This window comes from Herpailurus yagouaroundi, unplaced genomic scaffold (assembly GCF_014898765.1).
Source record: "Herpailurus yagouaroundi ecotype Mexico unplaced genomic scaffold, PumYag 206, whole genome shotgun sequence".
NCBI lineage: Eukaryota > Metazoa > Chordata > Mammalia > Carnivora > Felidae > Herpailurus > Herpailurus yagouaroundi.
Genome location: NW_024412437.1, coordinates 812,026 through 839,187, shown reverse-complemented (window position 1 = coordinate 839,187; position 27,162 = coordinate 812,026). Strand labels below are relative to the sequence as shown.

The window sequence follows — 27,162 nt, the reverse complement described above, 5'->3', positions numbered from 1 at the left end:
CTCCAGGCTATGCACAAAGAGCCTGATGCAGGGCTCGAACCCATGAATTGGGAGATCATGACCTGAGCTAATGTTGGATGCTTAACCGACTGTGCCACCCAGGTGCCCCTTTTCTCTCTCTCTCTCTCTCTCTCTCTCTCTCTTTAGTGTTTATACATTTATTTTGAGAGAGAGAGAGAGTACACACGAATGGGGGGAAGAGGCAGAGAGAGAGGAAAGACAGAGAGGAAAGAGAGAGTATCTGTGCTGATAGCATGGAGCCTGATGAGGGGCTCAATCCCAAGAACTGTGAGATCATGACCCAAGCTAAAACCAACAGTTGGAGACCCAACTGACTGAGCCACCCAGGCACTCCTCTGGATATTTTTCTATTACTGGTTTCCAGTGTAAACACATTGTGGTCAGAGAATACTGTAATGGTTTGTGTCCATTTAAATTTACTGAGACTTGTTTTATGGACCAGAATATTGGTGTCTTGGTGAATCTTCTGTGTATACCTAAAAAGAATCGGAACTATGCTATTGTTAAGCGGACTGTCGTATAAAAAATAATTAAGTCAAGTTGGTTAATGGAACTGTTTAAAGTCATCTACATGCTAATGGATTTCCTAATTGTTCTTTCAACCACTGAGAGATGAGTTAAAATCTCTACATTTGCGGATTTCTGCCACTTTGAAGCTTTGTTATTTGGTGCATAAACATTTAGGACTGTTACTTCTTCCTGACAAAACGATCCATTTATCATTATGAAATGACCTTCCTTGATAGGTAATCATTGTTTGTTCTGAAATCTATTTTGATATTCTTTGCTCTGAAATGGGTGAAGGAGGGAGATAAGGAGCATACATTATGGAATCCAGGACCGGCAGGAGCAGCAGGGACTTACTCTTCATTTACTAACCCTTTCTAAGTCTTTTTGGGAGACTGTACTGGTCATCTTCTTGAAGAATTGGATTTAGATCTCTCCTCTCAGAAAAGAATTCAGAGTTTCACAGTATCGTGTTCCCAGGTGAGAACAGATGCCAAAGAGAGTATTACTGGATCTATGTGGTGTAAGGGTTGAACTTTACGGATTTGCCACTCTAGATATACTTACCTGCCACTGTCTAGCTACACTGGCTCTAGTGATGGTGTGAACTATTCCCATGGGTTGGAGCTGGGTCCCTGTTATTAACATCCTGCTTCAGACTGAAGGGTTGGCTATAGTGGCTACTGCTAGTCATTTATGATAATCATGAGCACAAGTCAATCAATGTCTTGTGTAATGCTGTATAGACTCTCTCCTCTGTCCCTGGACTTCCTGGTTGTTGCTGAGACATGAGATGCAGTAGGGCAACTGGATTTGTGCAATAGTAAAGTAGGGGAAACAATGCCCTAGTAGGGCTAACACACCAATGTGAGACAGGAACTAGCAGTAATAGCACCTTGTAATTCCCCCTTCCATAATTAGGAATTGTATGGTCTCTCTGAAGATTTCAGTTGAATAAAGCAATCACCTCTGCCAGCTCTGTAATTCCTTTTCTTATATTTGTTTCTTCTTTGCCTTACTCCCCTTTCATTCACTTGTTTCCTTGGTTTATACTCCCTTAATATAGTGTTAGCACGTAACCTTTGGTCTCAGGCTCTGAGGAATCTGTGCTAAGGAAGTCTCACTGATGAAAATGTTGGAAACTATGGGCCACATATTCTTGTAGCTAATCCAAAGGGGGCATCTGGGTGGCTTAGTTGGTTAAGAATCCGACTCGTGATTTTGGCTCAGGTCATGATCTCACAGTTCCATGGGTTTGAGCCCCTGCATAGGGCTCTGTGCTAACAGCACAAAGCCTGCTTGGGATTCTCTCCCTTCTCTCTCTCTGCACCTTCTCCTCTCTCTCTCTCTCTCTCTCTCTCTCTCTCTCTCTCTCTCTCTCAAAAGAAATAAATAAACGTTTAAAAAAGCCAATGTTCAAGTCATATTAAGTTATTACATTATTTTGGTATCTAATCTAAACTACTCACTTTAATTAAAAATTAATTTCATATATTCAGACTTCCAGTCATAAACAGCCCAATAGTTCCTAACCATTTTGCCACCAAACATAATATTGCACCTTCCCCAATGAGATTATTATGGATTCCATGGCATTATTGTATAATTATAATTTCTAAATGCGTTCAGTGATAGCATACTTATAATATGTGTGTATGTACCTCTGTGTTCTTTTAAAGTGGATGTATGCTTCTTATCCTAACTTCTGAAAACTGTCTCATTAATTTAAAATATATTTAAACTATTATTTTCAGTAAAATTTGACTGAAATATAATTTCATTTGGTGTAAAGATATGGTGATTCAGCTACCTTTGTAATTCTTTGCAAGAAGCTTGGAGTTCACACAGCTGCTAGGGTCAGTATGCTGAAAGGCAGAGAATGGAAACTCTTGTTTCCCAGAGGATTTGTCTATATGTAAAATGCCTGTTATTTAACCCCTTACCTTTTATGTTTTTTTTTTTTTTTTTGTGTGTGTGTGTGTGTCCAGCAGATGTTTTTATTATTAAGTCCCAGATTTGGCTAAGATATACCTGTATCTGTGTGGTCGCAGCCTGGTATAAACCCCTTTTCTCCAGATAAACCATGAGCACATGGTTTACAGGTGTGAGAAAGTAGCAATGGGGTTCACTATTTTCAGTATTTCAAATAATTTATAAATAATATGCTTACTGTTAACTAGTTACACTGTCAAACTTCTGTAAACATAGCGAGGATTCTATCAAGGGTGACAACAGTAGTTATTCTCATTTAAGCAGAAGCTTTGGCAGAGATACATGTTTGATAAATTAAAAATGAGAAACTACTAAATAATGAATAGAGGGATGCTGAACATTTTTTCAAAACTATGAGATCTACCAACAAAAATTATGGAAGACCTGATCGGTGGTGGAAAGATTTGAGAAACTTTGAGTTTGTAGCACTAAGGTGGTATTGTTCAGTGGCCTATGGACCCTACTTTATTACTTAAATGTGGCCTATGGGCCCTACTTTATTACTTAAATGCTAAAGTATGGAAACCAATTTGACAATAAATTTCATATAAATTATAAGTAAAAATAAATTTATAAGTAAAAATAAATTAAGTAATAAAATCCAGTTTGATATAAAAATTAAATAAATTAAAAAAAATAAATGCTAAATTTTATAATGAGGGAGGGCTTTTATGGTCAAGGTATTTAAAAGTAAAGACAAGCAAAACATCTAGTTTTCCCAGTGTGAGAAGAAAACTATGACTATTGTACTATTTGCATAACCTATTATTACACAGTTCACCCATTTTCAACTATGAAGCCTCAGGTATTTCTTGCCTTTTTTCACTAGATAGAAATGTACCTAGTCCCTGGCACACAGTATATGCTCAATAAATATTTGTCAAAAGGATGAATAAATGGTCTAGAATGCATGGTCTAGGATTATTGGGGCACAGAAAGTAAAAACAGACATTTCATATAAAATACCAGAAATAAAATTTTCTGGGTAACTTCCCATTTAGGAATTTTGTGCATTTTTGCTTCATTGATGCTTTTCATGAACTTGGTAACTTCTGGTTAATTCCATTCACCCACCTATCCAATAAATTTTTACTAATAACTAATATGTGCAGAATATGGGAACAAGATAGGTCCTAAATCCTTAATCTGAGAACGAGGACAGTTCCAGGCAAAAGAGGCCATATACAGAAAAATAAAGAGCCAAAAAATGAAATCTATTTTTAATAACAACAGGCTAATGTCTGTGTATTATTCAACTTTATGGGTGCATCCTATTTTACTTAACCATTCCTTTATGGTGAGACTTTATATGATTTAAGGTCATCAAGGTGACTGAAGCATCAAGAATGCAGTAATATTTTCGTGCATGTGATTACTAAAGGTTCAAAAGTCCAAAGCCCATGCATGCAGTCTTTGTGCCAGACAAGCTGGCCTAGACGAATTAAGCACTCCCATGTGCAAAGTTTCTATGAACGGGACTGGAAAGGAAGACATGGTTCTTCAATGAAAACTATACCTATTTGTTTCCCTAATCTATCATTTATTTCTAATATGACCAAGTGGAACAACGGATAGAGAGTACTGAGTCTCAAGTAACTAAAGAGATTTTTCTGAGACCTTCTCCATTTTCTTGCTTTGATATAGGAAAAAAATCACTACCTCAATATGAAAAACTGCATCTGTGACATGTCTGTTTTTATTGCCACATAGGCCAGAAAGAGTTAGTGTGAGGAAGAAGGAATCAAAGGGTGATACATAGACTTTTTGTGAATAAAATCAATGCTATATATTTTAAACCAGTTTTACTAAGGTATAATTTACATACCATAAAATGTACCCACTGTAAATGTACATACAGTTCAATGGTTTTTAGTAAATTTACAGATAAGTGCAATCATCACTACAATTCAGTTTTAGAATGTTTCTATAACCCCTAGAAGGTCCTTTGTGCCTGTTTGCAGTTAAGTTCTGTTCTCATCCCAATACTAGGCAACTCCTGATGTGCTGTCTATAAATTTGCCTTTTCTGGAATTTCATATAAACAGAATAATACAATATGTAGTCTTTATGTTTGAGGTCATTTCATTCTGTAGCATTTATTAATTTCTTGCACTTTATAGCCGAAACAGTATTCCACTGTATGGACATTCCACATTTTGTATATCTATTTACCAATTGATGGATATTTAGATTGTTTCCAGTTTGGGGCTATTATGAATAATGCTTCTTTCCTTGGACATGTTTTCATTTCTCTTGGCTCCATTCCTAAGAGCGGAATTGCTAGATTGTATGGTAAGTTTATGTTTACTTCATAAACATAAAGTAATACATAAGGGTAATACGTGAAAGTTCTCATTTTTCCACATCTTTGTCAACACTTGGATCCTTTTTTTGTAACAGCCATTCTGGAAGGTGTCAAGTTGTGTCCCACTGTGGTTTTAATTTGCCCTTCTCTAATGACTGATGATATTCAGCACCTTTTTCTGTGCTTATTAGGCATTCACGTATCTTGTTTGGGGAAATGTCTATCTAATGTCTTTTCCATGTTTTAAAATTGGATTGTTTGCAAACAAAAAGCAGAATCAGACCTATAAATACAGAGAACAAACTGATGATTGCCAGAGGGAAAGGGGAAAGGGGATGGGAAAAATGGGAAAAGGGGAGAAGGAGGTACAGGATTCCAGTTATGGACTGAATAAGTCACGGGTATGAAAGGCACAGCATAGGGAATATAGTCAATCACATTGTAATAGGGTTGTATGGTGACAGATGGTAGCTATATTGTGGTGAGAACAGTATAAGGGATACAAATGTTGAATCACTGTATTATTGTTTGTCTGAAATTAATGTAACATTGTGTGCCAGCTACACTAAGTAATTTTTTTAATACACACACACACACACACACACACACACACACACACATATATAAAATAAAATTGGTTTGTCCATCTTCTATAATAATACTTTTAAACTAATAGGACTAATTTTTATCTTGATTCACTACTCTACTTTTGTTGACATAGACTAAATTTTTAATGCCATGTAATAGTTTTAGATCATCTGTACTGACACACAAAGTTTTTAGAACTATGAACTCTTCTGTAATAATCAGGACCATGGGTTTTGAAGTCATACACATCTGAACTTGAATCTCAGCTTTGCCTCTTACTATCTATGTGACCTGAGACCAATTATTTTTGAATCTCAGTTTTCCAATTCTAAGAAAGATTATTACACTATTATATAAGACAGAATTATTTTACAACTAGACTGGGCCAGTCCTACGCTTATCTTTGGGGTTGCCTGGAAGTCTAGTACTGATTCTCAACCAAGATAAGGTCAACTGGGATAACTCATGATTTGTAATTTGCTGCTTAAAGTTTTAAGCTTCTCCTGTAGTACCCAGAAATAGTTGCTTACTGACAATTTACACCTGGAGGACTTAGTTAGACAATCTGACTTGGCTATATGACCAGAGGGGCATAAAAATCTTCACTGTAAACTTTTGGGGAGCTCTCTTGAAACCACAATTCCTTTTACAAATCTTGGTCCTTGACACTCTGGAGACAGAGCATATTCTATTTAAGAAAGAACCTGGAGAGCTGCACTTGCAAGTGTCTAGGGGCCTCTGGGCTTGCTTGCATTCTCTTTTACCTGCTATTTTGTATCTTTATTAAAAGCTTTTGTAAGCATTCTTTGTGGAGTTTTCTGCATCCTTTCAGTTGTATGATCCTGTGAAATCTTTACAACTATTTTCATATGAGACCATTATTAAGATTAAATAATGGTACTTGGTTCATTGTACTCAATAAATGCTGGTTATTATTACATTACTTAGGTTAATATGCAAGAGAAATGCTTTACTAGGTCTTCTTGATCAGTTGAATAAGCAGTGTCCAGACTTCTTTAACAAACATGCCACATTACAGCTACTAAAATTTACTTAGTGTTAGAGAGGTGGGAAGGATGACGGAGTCACTAGTACAATAAATAGAAAAACTCAGTAGTAAAAATAAACCTACACATTTCTGAAAACAGGTTGGAGAAAACATGAAAAAATAACTCAAATTATCTAATGTTCAGTCTGTGACCCAGGAGGGTAAATTTAATTTTAATTTTAATTTTAATTTTAATACAGTTGACAAATCAATATTACGTTAGTTTCAGGTGCACAGCATAGCGATTCAACATGTCTATAGGTGATGCTATGCTCACAAGTGTAGCTACCACCTGTCACCATATAATGCTAGTACAATATCATTGACTGTATTTTCTATGCTGTGCCTTTTATCCCCAGGACTTATTCATTCTGTAAGTGGAAGCCTGTATCTCCCACTCCCCTTTACTAATTTTGCCCATCCCCTTAACCCCTTCACTCTGGGAAGTATGACTTTCAAAATGTGATAGTTTGAATCAAATAAAGAATATACAACATCCTACTGGATTATATATTACTATTACTTTTATTAGGAGCTTCTTATTTTGCTTTTTAGTTACTAATGTGAAACATTTGGAAAACATAATCACAAACAATGGGCATAGTCACAGAACCTCCATCTTCGTACGTGTTAAATGATACAAGGCTATAGGACAGAAGACCAAATTTGGGAATAAAATCAGGACTTAAAAAATTCTGAGATTTGATGAAAAGAAATTCAAGAATTATACCATGTTGGAAAGAACTAGGACCTCCAGATAAACAAAAGGAGAAACAAAATGGATCCATGCTTAAATTCATTTTGCTAAAAAACCACACCCAAAAGGACCATTATTAAAACTTAACATGAAAAAGGAATAGGAGAGAAATATTATATCTCACAAAGGTTACACTTATCAAGATTTTTCCTTTAAGGTGTGTGTGTGTGTGTGTGTGTGTGTGTGTGTGTGTGTGTATGTGTAGGTAGACAGCTGATAGGTGATTATATGTCATTAGTGGTATCTCAACTGGACACATATATAAGACAATTATATAGAGTCATACCAATAAAATAAAAAAAGAGAGTCATAAAATTACTATACAAATACACAATTGTGTTGGTGGTATTTCACCACATATTTAGAAAGGGTTGTGAATTTGGGGAGGGAAGCTATGATTGAAACAGAGAATGCTTTCTGTGGTAGAAATTAACTTAGTCTGTGGTGAATCCAACTACATAGAATCAAATAAGTCACAGTTATTTAAAACCTTTTAGAACCCTAGAAAGGAACTTTTTACATTTAGAATACTTAAAAAACCCAGGAAGTCGGCATTTCTGGTGTTCCAATTCTCGTTACTAGGATTCTACATATTTTGGCATGTTGTACAAGTGATACATTCAGGCACATGAATGGCTAAAAATTCTGATAGCTTTAAGTGGAAAATGTAGTGCGTTAAAAAGGATCATACTGAACTTACCTATAAAGGAATTTAAAATGGATAAATCAATACATTTAATAACTTTTGTGCCTTTTTGCTGATAGGGCAGGATTTAAATATGGAACATGAATAAACAATAGGCCATCTTAGAAGTTTTTGCTTGAAATAATGTAAGCAATATGTAATTCAGAGAAGTGGACGCTTGTATAATCAGAGGCGGAAATACCTAAAGCATATTTAACAGTTTAGGTAGGTAAGTCTTGAGATTTCCAAGGTAATAACAGTGTATCTTTCACTATTATTACTTATGCCATAATAAAGTTTCTTCCAACTCAAATTGCATTTAGAAAAATAAAAATGAAAGGGAAACAAATCATTTCTCAACATGAACTGCTTATATATAATTTGGTAACTATTCTACAGTTGAAGTAATTTTATGACCAGATATTCTTCTCATTCTTCTCTCGTAATTTTACAAGCCAATCTGTTTCAGTATTTATATACATTAAAGAATGGTATTTCATTGTTCTTTAAATTAGATCTATTATCTACAAAAGCACTTATGGTACAAGGAATTCAATTTTGAAAATTTAGCAGAAAGAAAAAGCAGAGGAACATTCCTGCTATAAGTCAAAGCAGGATTCCATTTTTAATTTTCAGCACATAAGAACATGTAATCTGAACATTCACTGACGTGTTAAGTTTCCCCCTTTGAAAGGTAACTACTTGTGAATAGATTTGGTCTGATCTGTCAGCACCGTCCCTTCTGCTTGGCTGAACACAATTCTAAAGGTATTTTTTATGTATGGTAATATAGATGATATGCAGTGATAGACACTCTAATAATATCAAGAGAAGAACCCAAGAAGAAGCTTGCCTAGGGATTATAAAAATTATTTTGCTAAAATTAATCATTAAGAGAATTTAAGAGAATAAAATTGGTCGACAGAGAATTCTAATCCCTACTATTTATTCAAAACCTAATAAATCAATACGTAATCTTGTACCTAATGGTCATTCTAATCACTGCCAAAAAAAAAATGATGCAAATTGCTAGGTTAGTCCTTTGTCCTCTTCCCTTCTACCCTTTAGCTCCCCTTTCATTTGTAAACATTTACTTGAGTACCTACTATGCTACCACAGGCCAGTTACTGGACTAGGTGCTACAGATACAGATCAGTAAGGCAAAGTTTCTGCTAACGAGAAATTAACAGTTTAATAGTGGGAAGCAGGTTCAAAAAGTAATTCTAATACCACACATTACATGTCATGATATGTATCTGCTCAGGTATTACAGGGAACAGGGAGTAATCATATGGATTGGATAAGAGTTGGAGTGGAGAATTGAAGACAGGTGGTGGTAGTGGTAGTGACAGAATACCTAGCCAAATCTTAAAAAGTCCATAGAAGTCATTCCAATGTAAGAGAGAGGAGACTACAGGCAGAATGGTCATGGAAAAACGAATCGTCAAGTAACAATAAAGTCTAATGCTGTTAGAACAATATACACAAGGCTAGAGAAAGCTGAAGAAATTGGCCGTGGTCAGATCAAGAAAGTCTAGGCTTTATTTTATTTTATTTTATTTTATTTATTTATTTATTTATTTTTTTAAATTTTTTTTTCAACGTTTATTTACTTTTGGGACAGAGAGAGACAGAGCATGAACGGGGGAGGGGCAGAGAGAGAGAGGGAGACACAGAATCGGAAACAGGCTCCAGGCTCCGAGCCATCAGCCCAGAGCCCGACGCGGGGCTCGAACTCACGGACCGCGAGATCGTGACCTGGCTGAAGTCGGACGCTTAACCGACTGCGCCACCCAGGCGCCCCTATAGGCTTTATTTTATAGGTAAATGGCAGTGAAAGGAGTGATATGATCAAATTTGATTTTTAGATAGTTCATCTTATAGGTAATACAACCAAAGGAGTAACTGCTTCTTGGTTAATTCACTTTGGTGGTTGTGTGAAAAACAGACTTGGAAAGGACAAAATGAAAAGCAGAGACAATACTCAGGTTTGTATTACTCTAAGTCTGAGATAATGGGGACTACCAAAGCATACTAGAAAAGATGAAAATAAAATTCAGGGATAAGAAATTTAGGGTGGGGGCAGAGAAATGACAAGGACTCCTCTCAGCTTTTCAGCTTGGGTTCTTGGGTAGGTAGTGAATATTTTGGGCAACTTTATACCAATAAATTTGAAAAAGAAAAAAACCATAGCTAAGGAAAACTGATTCAAGAAGAAAGAGAAAACTTAGAAAGTCCTAGAGTATTAAATACAGTGGAGTAGTAATTAAAAAAAATCTACATGAACATCAGGTCCAGATTATCTTTTTTAAGTTTATTTATTTATTTTGAGAGAGACAGAGAGAGAGAGAGAGAGAGAGAGAGAGAGAGAGAGGCAGGCTGACCCCCAAGCAGGGGGTCCAACTCACTAACTGTGAGATCATGACCTGAGCCAAAACCAAGAGTCAGACACTTAACAAACTGAGCCACCCAGGCACCTGGTCCAGATTATTTTAATGGCAAGTCCTGCTAAATATACAAGGAGAGGATAATACCAATCTTTCACAAACTATTTCAGAGGTTATAAAAGAGGCTACTCTTCTACATTTTATTTCTCTATTTTATTTTGTTAAAATATTTAGTTACTTAATGACTATATCTTCATAAAGACTTATATAAATAACTCACAAATTAGAAACTATTATGCTAAGTCACGAGGATATATAAAAACTGTAAGACACGAATCCTGCCTTTAAGAAGCTTTGTAATAAATTTTGAAATCAAGAAATGGAGTCCTCCAATTTTGTTCTCCATTTTCAAGTCTGCTTTGAGTCCTCTGAGTCAGAGTCCTCTGAGATTCCACATGAATTTTAGGATGGGTGTTTCTATTTCTGCAAAAACTTTGTTGGAATTATGACAGTAACTTCAATAATCTGTAGAAATCTTGAGATATATTATCACTTTAACAATATTAAATCTTCTAGTCTATGAACACAGATTATATTTTCATTTACTTAAATCTTTTAAAATTTCTTTGCAGTATTTTCTGTTTAGTGTACACTTGGTTAAACTTATTCCCACGTTTTAAAATTCTTTTTTCATGCTATTGTAATGGAATTGTTTTCTTAATTTTCTTTTTTAATTGTTCATGGTTAGCATATAGAAGAAATGCAACTGGTTCTTGTGTGTTGATTTTGTATCCTGCAACTTTGCTGTAAAAATATTCTTTTTAGGGGCGCCTGGGTGGCGCAGTCGGTTAAGCGTCCGACCTCAGCCAGGTCACGATCTCGCGGTCCGTGAGTTCGAGCCCCGCGTCGGGCTCTGGGCTGATGGCTCGGAGCCTGGAGCCTGTTTCCGATTCTGTGTCTCCCTCTCTCTCTGCCCCTCCCCCGTTCATGCTCTGTCTCTCTCTGTCCCAAAAATAAACGTTGAAAAAAAAAAATTAAAAAAAAAATATTCTTTTTATCTACTCAATACTTATTTTAAAGGAATAAATTCACATGTTGATATATATGCATTTAAATAATAGAGATATATTTAGTTGCCATGGCATTAATATCTGCTATACTATCTAGTGTGATTTGATAACCTTTAGAAGGAAGCCAAATGAGGAAGAAATATTTTCTTTATTCCTTAACTGATCCCAGTATGCCTGGCTTTTTCAGCTGTTGTCATTTGTTGACCAGCCTCTCCTCTTCCCTTCTCTGAACCTTTTATCTTCTTTGACTTTGGTAACATTATACTGTCCCAATTCTTCTATTTGTCTGACTACTCCTATCCACTGGCTCATTCTCCCACCTCTAATTTCCTGCTCAATTTGAATGTGCCCTAAGATTCTGTGCTCACTCCTGGTTTCTTCTCTGTACGTTTCCTTTCTTCAGATCCTCATTTCCCAAAACTTCACTAATTTCCATTTGACTGACTCCCCTTAATAAGTATACAATAAGCAGAACTGAGAACCTCCATGAAACTCTACAAGTTCAGTGAGGAATGAACATTTTCTGAACCACTTCTGTTGGGAGATAGATGAATCTACAGGAAGAAGTAGACAAACCTTTATATGTACATATATACATATATATATATGTATATACACACACACATTATATATACATCTGAATATATATATATATATATATATATACGTTATATATACATCTCAACAACTCAAAAGCATTATTTTTGAAAACCTTAAGCTTGTGTATTATTTTAAAAAGAAAAAAACCCCCACAAAATGATTAATATAAAAACCAACTCACCAATGATGCCGCTATCTCTGCTTTCAAGGGTAGAGGTTGGACTAGTAACAGCCCCATAGCTGCAGTCCTTGGCAGTTGCATTTGTACTGACTGGCGGGAGGGTGGAGCAGGGGCTACTGGCTGGTGGAGAGGCAGTGCTACTAGTCAAGGTGGAACAGGGACTTATCCGCTGCGTGATTGCTGAAGTCTGAAAAATTGGAATGAAAAATAAAAAAGATAAACTGATCGGGTGCTGATGTAAAATATATCTTAGGCAAAACATATGCTTTGATGCGAAAAAGAAGAAAATGTACATATATAGCTTTTACATCTACTCAGTACTAGTTGTTTTTTTGCCCTCCAGAATAAGAGATTCTGCCTTGTACAATTAAGGTGAAACTGGGTAAATTTAACACAAGCAGAGACTGTGGCCAGTTTTCCTGCCTCAGAAATTTCTAGTGACAAGTATTCTTTATCACTGCCATGAATTGATAAAGGAATTTTTAATTAAGCACAAGTTGTCCTTGCTATTTCTTATCAATAAGACTATTCTGAAGGCTTAGAACTTAGTCTTGTTAATACTCTTCTTTGGATTGAATGCAGAGAAAATGCCTTATTCTGAAAGTCTATCTAAAAAATCAATCAATGTTCATTTAAAACAAAACTAAATAATTTCTCTGTAGAAACCGATTACAGACTGAAATTGCTTTGTATCTTGAATGATACTTATATCTGAGGTTACCTCATTTTAAAGTTTTTTGACAGGAAGGAGTGAATAATCACGAAAAAGACTGGTGGTAATATATCCTGGCTTACACAATTTAATGACATGCACTTTTCTTTAGCTCTCTCTACCCAAATAAATCACCAAAATAATGAATAAAAGTATCTATTTTTTCAAACACTAAAAAATTCTATCCTTTTAAAAATGGTTAGTGATCAATGAAAAAATTACCTGAAGGAACACTAATGACAAATTTGACATCTTAAAATGTTAAATTTATTTTTTTTTTTAATTTTTTTAAGTTTATTCATTTTTGATAGAGAGAGACAGAGTATGAGCAGGGGAGGGGTAGAGAGAGAGGGAGACACAGAATCCGAAGTAGGCTCCAGGCTCCGAGCTGTCAGCACAGAGCCTGACGCAGGGCTCGAACTCACAAACTGTGAGATCATGACCTGAGCTGAAGTCGGACGCTCAACCGACTGTGCCACCCAGGCGCCCCTTTAAATGTTAAATTTAAAAGAAGCCTTTCACCTTCTTTACCTATACAGTCACTATTCATATCCTCTCCACTAAAACTGAGGGTTTACATTTAGCAACTTGACTGGAAAATGTGTTGATCACTAGATGTGAGAAGATTAAGGCTCTTTTTAGTCACCCTAAAATGAGTTTTAGATACAATCCCTGGTATTTAATCACATGTGTTGAATCCAGGTTTTGTTTTTAATTTAAATGCTATAACCAGATCACAAAAGATACATTCAACTTAAAGCACAAGTGACACTTCGCAGAACCTTGCAACCAAGCAAATCTTTTCAATCATATTAAATACTAGGAACTGATTTTTGTTAGTAATACAATAACTCCTCAGATCTATGTCATTTCTCTTCTACTCTGTAATTTTTCTTCAGAGGAGGGAGGAGTTTCAATTTCTTTGTAATCTCCTCTGTTTTTATAAAATGATGTTGGCCTACCAGAGCAATGATTTTTAACTGGGCATGCAGAAGAATCACCTGTGGAATATAAAAGGACAAGCTCCCCAACAAAACTGACAGACACAGAGCCCCACACCCCAGACGTACTGAATTAGAATCCTCCTCAGTTAGAAACTGACATGGCGAATTTTTAACCTCCTCAATCCTCAGTTTAAAAAATATGTGGGTAGATGAAATGAACTATACTAGGATTTTTTTTTTTACATTAAATATATCTACAGTCATTCCATATTGAAAAAGTTTCATTTTGGTATGACTCTATTACTTCCATAGCAACTCATTTCCATTTTTAGATAAGATTCTCAGTCTGTTCTTTAAGAGAGGAAACTGTATTATACACATAATATAGCCAATGTGGAGGTTAAGCCCAAATGACATCTATTATTTTTACTACAAGTTGCTTTCTACAAAATGAAGCTTATATCACAGAATGTATGTTTTAAAAGCTTTAACTGTAAAAGCGAAGCTTAAAGATCAAGCCATTTAGAAAGTGGTAATTTGCTCATGGCTTATGAATTAAAAGGCAGGCTTTATATTTACTTAAGGAGGCTAGTTAATGAGATATAGAAATCTCTTCTAGGCACAGAAAGACAACATTAACCCTTCTCCAGGCTGAGAATGGTTTTTCCATTGTGTTCTCTCAGTCAGATCTCTGCAGAAGGAGCAGGCTCTGCGAAAAATGCAAGTCAGTTTTTGACATGTTAAATTTGAGATGTATGTTGGACACACAGATAGAAAAGGTACAGGCAGCTGGAAATACACTGGAGTCAAGGGGAAAGGCAGGGCTAGAGGCAATTCAGGATTTAAGACAATATTAAACAAACAAACAAAAGAATGGAGGCGCTTCAATAAGATTAGACGCTCCAGGAATCTGAATTTTATAAAAACTGCCCAGGTGATTAGAAAGTGCCTCCAGCAAAACCAATGACCTAGGGAATGAGGAAAAAAAGAGAGAAGTCTGAGAAGAGAGCCCTGGAACACCTGAACATGATCCACATGATCCAAATAATCCTTGAAAACTATTATTTTATGACAAAACTAACATATAGCATAGAATCTTCACACATATTTGTTAAGAATATACAAGATGAAATTAATTTACCATCTTCTAGAATAAACTGATTCACTATAGGACATACATTTAAAAATTTTTTTTTAATATTTATTTTTGAAAGAGAGACAGAGCACGAGCGGGTGAGGGGCAGAGAGAGAGGGAGACACAGAATCTGGAGCAGGCTACCAGCTCTGAGTTGTTAGCACAGAGCCCGATGCAGGGCTCGAACCCATGAACCATGAGATCACGACCTGAGCTGAAGTTGGACACCTAACTGACTGAGCCACCCAGGGGTCCCCTATAGAGCATACATTTTAAAGATTAAGACCCTACAAATGAATCCAAGTCTAGTATTTTCTTTGCGACATTTAAACTAAAAAATAGCCAAAAGAAAAAATTGCTAATATTTTTAAACTTTCTGACATGAATAGTTAGATCATTAATTTTTTAGATTTTCTCTTTTCTAATATATGTATTCAAAACTAAAATTTCTTTTTGAGCACATCTTTAATTACAAGTTTTATATACTACAAACATGTAAAAATATAAGTTTTGTTATATTATTTTTTCAGTTTAAAATATTTTCTAAGTTCTTGTGATTTCTTCTTTGAAAGTATATTAGAAGTATATTAAAAGCCAAACATCTGGGGGATTTTCTAAATTATCTTTTAGCTATCATTTTCAAGGTTATCATTCTGTAATTGATTAATTCTACTACGATCACAATAATTAGAATCTTCTCAAATTTGCGGAGACCTGTTCAGCACATTGTCAACTTGGTAAATAATCCACATGTACCTGAAAACGAAGTATACTTTATATTTCTGGGTGTCATACTCTCCATATGTCAATTCTCTTTCTTGGCTTACACACTTATTTATTTCCTCATTCATTCCACAAATGAATCAAAACCAAGTGGCTTTTTAAACCTATGAATGTAACTAAAAGATGTTTCATAAAGTAAAGAAATACAGTGATTATGGAAAATCAAGCTATGTCATCAGGCCTCAAAAGCCTTTCAAAAATTGGGATTCTTCTTCTCAGAACATACACATATGCATACACCCTGCAACATTTTCCCTAGTATAACAGACTGATTTATCCCATGTTTCACAGGTGATAGCAAGAGGTTTACCTGATTTTCATCCTGTACTTCCATGCTGTATTGGTCACCTGGCTGAACTTCCGAGACTTTCTCTCCGAGGAGGAAACCCAGACGAGTCATGAGTGTGTTTGCTGCCTCATCTACAGATGGAGGGGGACCAAGTTCCTGTTCAGCATCACCTATAAGAGGCAGACATTGAAACACATGAATCTTTCAAAATAAAATGACCTCATCCTGCAACTAATCTTACATTCAATTCAGTCATTTCCTTTGTTTTCATTCTAAACCCAAAATTACAAGGTCCCTGCCTAGAAGCTGATTTTCCCACTTTTGTATATTATAACTGATAGATGGTTTACTCGTATTATCTTCAAAGTATCTACTTGAAACACCTGAGTTTGAGAGAATGTCTGTAATCTATTGAATAGAGGATGTTTCCTATTTCTTTAGCAGTTAGCCTTCCAATTTGGTCCCTGTGTTGGGATCTAACTGCTACTGTAATCGCCACCTTCACTTAGGTTCTTTTATTTTCTTTTTCACGATTTTGAAATTAGTTCACACTGACAAAAAAGTTTCAAGAATAGTACAAAGTACATTTTTCCCTTAACCATTTGAAAGTATGGACATGATGCCCATCATCCCTAGTGAGTATGTATCTCCTGTAAACAAAGACATTCTCTTACATAGCCACAGCGCCAGCACAGATATTAGGAAACTAACATTTGGCATTGCTATAATCTCACTCATAGACCCTATTTAAGTTTTGTCCTGGTACTGTCCTTGCTAGCAAAAGGATTCATTTCAGGGACATACAGCACATTTCATTCTTCGTTCTCTTTTAATCTGGAACATTTCTTCAGTCTTTTCTTAGCTTTCATGACCTTGACACTTCTGAAGATAATAAGCCAGTTGTTTTGCACAATGTCCCTCAAGTCGAATTTATCTCATGTTACCCCTGTGGTATGACTCAGGTTATGCATTTCTGGCAGAAATATCACAAAAGTGATGCTGTGTTAACTTTGATCACTAGGTTGTGGTAGCATTTGCCAGATTTCCCTACTCTAAAATTACACTCTTTCTCTTTGGTAACTAGTAAATATTGTGTGTGTGTGGGGGGGGGGGGGAGGGATACTTTGAGTCTATTTAAATACATCCTGCTTCTCAGCAAATTTTTAAATTAAAAAATATTTTTGTGATAAAATATGCATTCCAAGATTTGCTATTTTTACACGCACAATTCAGTGGCATTAAGTTCATTCACAATGTTGTACAGCCATTACCACTGTCCATATCCAGAACTTTTTCATCATCCCCCAAAGAAACTCTGTACCCACTAAATAAAAACTCCCCATTCCTCCCTCTTATTAGCCCCAGCTACACTCTATGAATTTGCCTATTCTAGGCAAATATAAATGGGAATCACACAATATTTATCCTTTTTTGTCTTGCTTATCTAACTTTACATGTTTTCAAGGGTCATCCATGTTGTAGCATGTATCAGAATTTCACTCCTTTTCATGAATAAATAATACTCCATTGTATGGATATACTACAGTTTATTTATCTGATGGTGGACACTTGGGGGTTGTTTCCATATGTTAGATATTATGAATAGTGATAGTATGGACATTGGTGTAAAAGTATCAGTCTGAATCTCTTCTCAACAAATTTTTTGCCCACTATTTTTTAGCATTCATTAATCCATTACTCTTTCTACTGTTTCGTTTCTTTTCCTCACCTATTTATGTGCACTCAAAATTTCCTATCTATTCAATGAGTTATAATCTGCTACTATCATTAGTTATTTTGTTGCTCCAATTGTCTCCAATGTGGTCAGGGTAATAAGCCCTTCCAATTTGGCTCTTGGAACCCTCTAACAGACCTGTGTCATTTTCTGAGCCTTCTTTTCTTTCTGGCGCAAGATGTTCCAGGCTCATTTTTTCCCTGCCCTAGCCCTAGAGTCAGACACTTTTCCAAGAAGCCTTGGTTCTTTTTAGTGGAGAAAGGTATGTTCATTGCTATGAGGACATCACTGTCCTCCAGGTCCACTTGGATAGAGTTAAGCAGTATAATCATACACATATATACATACATGTATATATACACACGTTCACACATCCTTACATTCATTCTCACTTGCAAATCTGCATACAAACACACACCCCAAAAGTTCACGGTGACACTCTAATTCCAGTTCAATATGATAAGGTTAATTCTAGGGGTTTTTTTTCTCATAATTTTTTCCCCCAAAGTTGTAAAATTGTTCTCCAATAGTGAGAAATCTGCTCCCCCCAGTGCAAATAGTGCTCATACCAGCAGTGCAAATGTCACTGCTCCTCACTGCCACCCTGCACACAGATGCTCAATTCACCCTGGCTGGGGTCCTACCCCATGCCACAAGAGCCTGACTAGCACTTCCTCCACAGTCAGGGTCATTTTTAAAAAACTGATATATAATTCACATACCATAAACTCTATCCTCTTAAAGTGTATAATTCAGTGGCTTTTAGTATATTCATAAGGCTATGAAACCATCATCACTTTCTAATACTACAATATTTTAATCACTCTAAAAAAAACCCCATTAAGTTAGTTCATTTTTGTCCTGACATTTAGACCACCCCAAATTCCTGATGGCTGGCATTCATTTTAATCCCCTGCTTCCAGACTGCTACATTCTTTCCACACAATTTGCTTTTTGGATTCTTTCTACTTAGGCTGTTTTTCAGTGGTTACCAACTATAGGAATTATTCTTTTTCAAATCTTTTCAATGAGGGATGATAAACAAAGTCAGTATGAGGTTTTCCCTTGGATTCATCATCAACATAAACTTATTTCCAAATATAGAAGTTACAGAAATCACATGAAAAGGAGCCAGGGAACTCAAGATGATCTATTCTAAGAGTGATGCAGAAATAATATATTTAAACTGTTTATACTAACTTGATTCATTGTCAACATTTTTTCAGATTTTGTTTTACATTCGGATACATTTAGTCTAACTTTACAACAATCCATAGTAGCACAGATCCTATAGGACATTACAAAAATTCTTTTTTTTTTTGGAGGGAGACACGTCCTTTCAGCATAGCAAGCATTAGCTATAATGTCATATGGTTTGAGGCCAAAATATAATAGCTTCTTGATTTTTTAGGATATTCAGTCTTATACATTAAACTGCTTCATATGACAAGAAAGTGAGATTTACATTATTATTATTATTATTATTATTATTATTATTATTATTATTCAATTTATATTTATCATAACTTCTCTACTCAAGTTATAAGCTGGGGGTCAGAGGAATGGACTATGTGTGCATTTCTGTATATGATGACTGAATTCAAGTATTCCATCTGTGGAAAATCTGTATAGAACTTTCATTGAATTTATGTCAGAGTAGAAAAACAGACTCTGTTTTCTCTTCCCTACTTCCTCTCCAAGAGTCAACAAAAACAGATTTCTCTGCCACAAAACAGATACAGTAGAATTGATAGGGGTATTTTTATTTACAAATATTTAAGTTTACTTTGTTCCCGCCACCCCAAGAATGAAAGTTTCTTATTTCTTGATAAAATAAGAAAGGTAACTGCTATATTCAAACTGATGAATTACCCTCTTCCCCCCCCTTTTTTTTTTAACTTTTAATGTTTATTTATTTTTGAGATACACAGAGCACAACCAGGGGAGGGGCAGAGAGAGAAGAAGACACAGAATCCGAAGCAGGCTCCAGGCTCCGAGCTGTCAGCACAGAGCCCGACGCAGGGCTCGAACTCACGAACTGTGAGATCACGACCTGAGCCGAAGTCGCTTGCTTAACCAGCTGAGCTGCCCAGGCATCCCACCTCTTCCCCTTCTATAGATTAAACTAGCTAAGCTTTTCCAAGTTCTTCTTGGCATAGATTCCTGACCTCTAGATATTCTGGGGCTCCATTTCATTTTCTTCTAGGAAGTTATCCTGGCATCAAATATTTTCTATGTACATGTTAACATTAGGTATTATGAGAATTTACATGACGTGGAGGTATAGTCGTTGAGGATTTATAGAATGTGGAGGTACAGGCATCAACTTTAAAAAGTTTATAACCTGTACAAAGGTAAGACATGTTAGGTCACATGACCCATTTATTTGGCACATAGTGCACCTTATGTGCAAGCCACCGATTTAAAGCACTCTACAGTGAACTTAGTCTTTATAACAATTTTATGAAATACGTATTATTACTTTCATTTTGCAGATGAGAAATCTTAGGCACAGAGAAATTAAGATACCTGCTCATATCCCACAAGCAGTAAATGGTACAGCCAAGTTAAGAACCCAGCCCCCCTGAATCCATGCTCCCAGAATTAATGCTCCCAGTGTTATATTGCTCCCTCATTGGAAAGTAGTATTACAAACAGTAAGAATGTTTAGATAAGAGACAACTTATTAACAAGAGGCAAACTGCTTACAGTATATGTGATACTGTGATATAATAAGAAATACATATTTGGCCCTTGTTCCCAGTTGTTGGAACGGAGTGCCTAAACTCTTGGATATTCTTGAATGACAGTGGTGAGAGAAGCATCTTTTGTTTTTCATAAGCCTTCTGAGGTGACTCTTGGTGGGCCACTAAACAGCTGCAGGATGGAAGTTAACTGCTGGAGGAATCAACTGTGTAATTAGAGGGATGGAACTTTCAGGACCACCTCCCAACCTACAGGGAGGGGAAAAGGGGCTGAACATTGAGTTAATCAGCCGTGGTCAATGATGTAGTCAAATGTGCCTTCATAATGGAACTTCCATGAAAGTATTAACCAACAGAGTTTAGAGAGCTTCTAGGTTGATAAACAGGTTCACCTAAACTACACAAGGACCAAAGCTCCTGTGCTCAGGACTTTTCTGGACCTCCCCTCATGTACCACTTCATTTGACTGTTCATTTGTATCATTAAGGATATTCCTTATGATAAACTGGTAATACTAAAGTGTTTTCCTGAGTTCTGTGAGCCATTTTGTTATTTTGAGAACATCATATAGAAGAAATTATACAGTACGTAAACTTTCGAGATTGGCTTTTAAAAAATTCAGCATAAAAAAAAAAAAGAGGTTAGAGTGAGAGAGAACCAAAGCATGAGAGACTCTTAAAAACTAAGAACAAACTGAGGGCTGATGGGGGGTGGGAGGAAGAGGAGGGTGGGTGATGGGTATTGAGGAGGGCACCTGTTGGGATGAGCACTGGGTGTTGTATGGAAACCAATTTGACAATAAATTTCATATATTTAAAAAAATAAAAATAAAAAAAAATAAAAAATTCAGCATAATGCTTTTAAGGTCCATTCAAATTATTGCATGTTTCAGTAGTTTGTTCCTTTTCATTTCTGAGTAGTAGTAACACATTGTATAGATGTACCACATTTTGTTTAACCATTTGCTCACTGAAGGGTATTTGGGTTGTTTTCAGTTCCTGGATATATATTTTTTATTTTTATTTTTTAACATTATATATTGTTGAGAGACAGAGACAGAATCCGAAGCAGGTTCCAGGCTCTGAGCTGTCAGCACAGAGCCTGACATGGGGCTCGAACCCACGAACAGCGAGATCATGACCTGAGCCAAAGTCGGACGCTCAACCGATTGAGCCACCCAGGAGCCCCTCAGTTCCTGGATATTTTGAATAAAGCTACTATGAACATTCATGTAGGTTTTGTGTGAACATAAGCTCTAGTAGATAGAGGCCAGGAGTTCTGCTAAACATACTACACTATACAAGACAGCTCAATAGAACAAAGGATTGTCTAGCCCCAACAGTCAACTACTGAGGTTGAGAAACCTTGAAACAGCTAGAATAACTCCACCCTTTAAAATCTGTCAAACTGGGGGTGCCTGGGTGGCTCAGTCAGTTAAGCGTCCGACTTTGGCTCAGGTCATGATCTCGCGTTTGTGGGTTCGAGCCCTGCGTCCAGCTCTGTGCTGACAGCTCAGAGCCTGGAGCCTGCTTTGGGTTCTGTGTTTCCCTCTCCCTCTCTCCCTCTCCTACTTGTGCGCTCTCTTGCTCTCTCTCTCAAATAAACATTCACAAAATAATAAAATTTGTCAAACTGGATGTACTATCAACACAGAGTCAGTAGGTAAACAAGTGTCCAATCTGTTATTTCTGAGGATTCTTAGAATTACTTCAATTTCTGGCTTACAATGAATTTTTAGTCTTTAGACTGTTTCCTTTATGAGGGTGGGGTTTGTTCTCTGCACTACTAGATCCTAATAATCTTTTCAGTCTTCATTATGCCTTTGTCATATGCTGGTGCCCAGACAGGACTTTACTGGGGATACACTGTGTATGTCAAGGGTGGGAAATATATCAAGGCACAGAACAAAGTAAATAAAAATATGATACCTCTCACATTTTTCACACATTATCTTTTATTAATTATAACAGCTAGCACATATGAAGATTAACTATATGCCAGGTACTATTTCTAAGTATTTCACAATGTATATTAAATCATTTAATTATCATAACCGCCTTATGAGGGTAGGCACTCTTACCCCTATTTTACAAATAAGGAAAGTGAAGCATAGAAAGAATAAGTAACTTACTCAGATTCATATGGCTAGTTAGTGGCTGCCTAGGCGACCTGGATCCGGAACTAACCCAGGTTACACTATCATCCTTGATTCCAGTCCCTTACCATGTTGCTGGCATCACTCCCTACCACCCCTCTACCCTGGGTACTTGCTCTCGTCACTCTCAAAATTCCTCTTAAATCCTCATACCAAATATTTGCTATAAAAATTCATATTACATTTTCATACCAAATGTTTTACCCATATTTTTGTCTCATCCATGACCATCCAGGCAATGTGAAGAGTGAAGAGGGCGCCATCTTCATAACCAAATGTGCTAAATTAAGGTATGTCCCCAAACAAAGTATTTTCCTTGAGCAGAATTCTACTGCGGCTTCTTTAATAATGAGTTTGGAATATGATAAACAAAATAAGGTGATCACTGTAAGACCTATCTTACACAAAATAAATGATACAGCATTCACACATTCTGTTGACTAAGACTACTTTATTTATTAAAAAAATTTTTTTAATGCTTAATTATTTTTGAAAGAGAGAGACAGAGTGTGAGCAGGGGAGGGGCAGAGAGAGAAGGAGATACAGAATCCGAAGCAGGCTCCAGGCTCTGAGCTGTCAGCACAGAGCCCGATGTGAGGCTCGAACTCACGGACCATGAGATCATGACCTGAACTGAAGTCAGACACTTAACCGACTGAGCCACCCAGGCACCCCAAGGCTATTTAAATTTACAGCTCTTATTTCACTTTGACCATTTGGGAGCAGTACATTTAGGCATTAGGTTTTGTTCTGAGAACACTGAATGAAGAATACAGCACCCTAAGGACTAAAAGATTCTTCAACTTACATGGAAATGGAAAGGTCCATGAATAGTAAAGAAAACTTGAAGAAGAAAGACCTCTATTACTTAATATCAAGATTTAATATAATGCTAAAGCACTATGACAGAGTATGACTGACACAAGCATAGATAAAAACACCAATGGAACAGAATAAAGAATCCAGAAGCATATCTAAACATACATAATTCACCTTATTTAGGACAAGGGTGCCAATGTCATAGTTTAGTAACAGAATGGTATTTTCAGTAAATGATGATGGATCAATATGATAGGAATAAAAATAAAACCTGCCCTTACCTCATACCATATATAAAAATCAATTCCAGTTAGATTATGGACCCAAATATAAAAGGTAAAACAATGAATTTTCTAGAAGACAACCTAATAGAAGATCTTCATGACCTAGGACTTGGCAAAGATTTTTTAAATAGCACACAAAAGGCACTAACCATTGGTTTTTTGTGAAGTTTATTAATAAGAAAAACTTCTTTTCACCAAAGACACCATTAAGATGGTAAAAAGGTAAGCCACAGAGTAGGAAAAGGTATCTTTAATTTATATATCCAACAAAGGGCTTCTTTCTAGAATATATAAAGAATCCATACAAATCACTAAGGAAAAAAAAGACAATCCAACTAAAAGGTAAACAAAAAAAATCTATATAGGCATTTACAAAAGATGATGTCCAAATGACCAATAAGCATATGAAAAGCATATTAGAAGCATATTAACATTGGGAGATGAACACCAAAATCACAATGATTCTGCACAATTGCATATGTGCAGTGCAGATAGCACAGAAAACAAACAAACACAAACTAACTAACAAACACCCTGACAATATGGGGTAAAAGAATACTTAAATACTGCTGTGCTGGTAGGAATGTAAATTGGCAGCTTTAAGTTTGGAAAAAAATTTAAGCTGAACATTCTGAAACTCTACCAGGTCCACTACTAGGTATATACCAAAAGGAAAATTATATACATAGGTGCGTCAAAATGCATGCGAACAAATATTAATAGGAGAATTGTTCACAATAGCCCAAACTGAAAATGTCCATTAAGAGTAGATACACAATGAAATATGAGATCAATAAAAAACACTCTCACAAATATACTACTGAACAAAAGAAGAGAGATTCAAAAGAATACACACTAAATGATTTCATTTGTACAAAGTGTGAAAATGGGGAAAGGAAATAACTGAGAATGGTACTCATAATTGTGGTTATACTTCTAGAGAGTGGATAATGATGTGAGGGAAGCACGAGGAAAACTTCTGAAGTGCCAGGAATGTTCTATTATCTTGATTTAGGTTGTGGTTATATGGGTGTGTACACTTCATAGAATTTCGTTGAGACTACATAATTATGATTGGTGTACCTTTCTGTATTTCTATTTCAATTTTTAGAAATTTCAGAAAATGTTTTATGGAAACTAGGTTTGAGAATGAAGCAGTATGCACAATATCTGGTTTTTTTTCCTCCAAGAAACAAGTCTAGAATTATGAAAAAGAATGCTATACGTATTTCAAAATTTAGTACAAAATTAGAAATTACTTGGCCACTCCTCTTGTACCAGTTAACAACTTAAAGCAGAGCAAAGACATACAACTTGAGAGAAGCCAATGCATATAAGAAATATTTTATAAATTAAAGGAAGTACTAGAGAACACAGAGAAAGAAACAATTAAATTTGTCTTGGCAGGATGGAGGCAGGAAAAGGAGGGAAGATCTCTTGGAGGAGGTTATACCCAAAATTCTTATAGTGGATGAAGTTGGTTCTCTAACAGTGGAGTTAGGGAAAAAGAGCAGAGGGAACAGTTTTCAAATTTAAATTCTATGTGATTTACTAGTTCAACAAAATACAGAGCTCTAAGTTCAAAACGGATTAAATGCACTATATTTAATGTTTAGAAGAGCATTTTAAATTTATTTCTGGAATAATAATATTGATCGTAGTACTACTAGTAATAACAACAATAGCTAACACTTACTGGGATATTAGTGTCTCGTACTTTTCTAAGTGCTTTACATGTATTAAATCATTTAACCTTAACAACATTCCCTATTTACAGATAGTAAAAGTGAGGCACACAAAGACTGAGTTCTTGCTTGTCCATGGTTACAGAGTTAGGTAAGTGACCGTTAATACTGAAGTTCAGCGGCTGTATGGCTCCTGAGCCTATGTTCTCAACTACTTCATTATTTTGTCAGGAAATATATGATTGCTGAATACAAATTGTTTATATGGTTATTTTATTTATTTTTATCTTTTTTTTTTTTAATTTTTTTTTCAACGTTTATTTATTTTTGGGACAGAGAGAGACAGAGCGTGAACGGGGGAGGGGCAGAGAGAGAGAGGGAGACACAGAATCGGAAACAGGCTCCAGGCTCTGAGCCATCAGCCCAGAGCCTGACGCGGGGCTCGAACTCCCGGACCGCGAGATCGTGACCTGGCTGAAGTCGGACGCCTAACCGACTGCGCCACCCAGGCGCCCCTATTTTTATCTTTAATAGCATCCTGCATTATCTGATGACAGACAATAAATATAAATATAGCTTCCATTAAGTCATTAAGCATTCATTAAATATTTACTTTTTGCGTGTCCAGTGCTGTCTCAGGTGTTACATGTACCTTTATGAATAAGGGGTACAGCCCCTATCCTTAAGGAGGTTATAGTCTCAAGAAGGAAAACAGAAGATCAATTAATTAAATCGTAGTAAATTATATCAGAAATATAATGCAGGCAAGAAATAGGATGCTGTAAACAAGAAAGTGCTGAACATTTTGGTCCTTATTTTTCTTGATGATACCAATTCTTTCAGAGATGGTTTACACTTTATATTTGCAAAATAATGTCTTCTATTTAAAGTAGCCAAACCGCAGAGGGATTAGACAATGACTAAAATTGTGTCAAGAAACGAATGTCTAACAGCTAATGTATCCAAACCCCTAATCTGCATCCCTAACATGGCAGGCTACACAGGGTCTCAGTCTATAGACTCTCTAAATTCTCAGCATTCTCTTGGCATTTTCACATCAAGCTGTTTACATTTTCCTTTATGATCTGTTAATTATAAACTGCTTGTTCTCATCTATTTCAAAACTCAGAAATTTGTACCACATTTAATCAAATAAAGAAACCCATTCTTTCTCTGTAACAGAGTTATAAAACCTATGATTAGCTTGGCCCAAATGCCAAAGCAAACCTGGTTATATTTTCATTTTAGTTCTTAAATGATTACCTAAATTTTTAATTTTCTGATGATTATTAGAAAATGGGTGTCTGTTAAAAGCAGGGCTGTTATTTGTCACAGTAAGTGTTGAAGCCAGCACGTGGCTTTGCCACATTCTCCCAAAACTGAGCTCCAGTTTTATTATATAGCTCTGGTTATTCAAGCTTCTGAACCCCTTTGTAGTAAATTAGAAAGCAAAAAGATATATTCTTAGTAGAGAGAAATCTATGTCATTGATACATATTTATAACATATTAAATTATTTCATTTTGCCTTCCTCTGGCTTTTTGGGTTCATTCATTCACTCAACACACACTAAATGAACATTTACTATGTACTAGTCATTTACTACAATAAGCACTGTGGATACAGTGGTAAGCATAAGGCAGAAAATGCATTAAATTGTTCAGATAGGTGTTTTTGATAATTTTAGTGTTTATTTTTACTTGACTGGATATCTGAGAAGAAACGTTTGAGGAATAATTGTCAATCAAAAGCTCTCAATGGAAAAAATGCCACTA

At 35.9% G+C, this 27,162-nt stretch overlaps 1 protein-coding gene across 9 annotated transcripts in view; it reads right to left on the bottom strand.

Moving 5' to 3' along the window:
* Nucleotides 1-27,162, bottom strand: part of TANC2 (tetratricopeptide repeat, ankyrin repeat and coiled-coil containing 2) — a 371,370-nt gene that overhangs the window by 135,684 nt on the left and 208,524 nt on the right. For all 9 annotated transcript variants that reach the window (XM_040452033.1, XM_040452035.1, XM_040452036.1 and 6 more), the window contains 2 exons: nucleotides 16,026-16,174; nucleotides 12,142-12,328 (listed from right to left, as the gene is read on the bottom strand). In XM_040452033.1, the coding sequence (XP_040307967.1) occupies nucleotides 12,142-12,328; nucleotides 16,026-16,174 (336 nt within the window). The remainder of the gene's footprint in view (nucleotides 1-12,141; nucleotides 12,329-16,025; nucleotides 16,175-27,162) is intronic.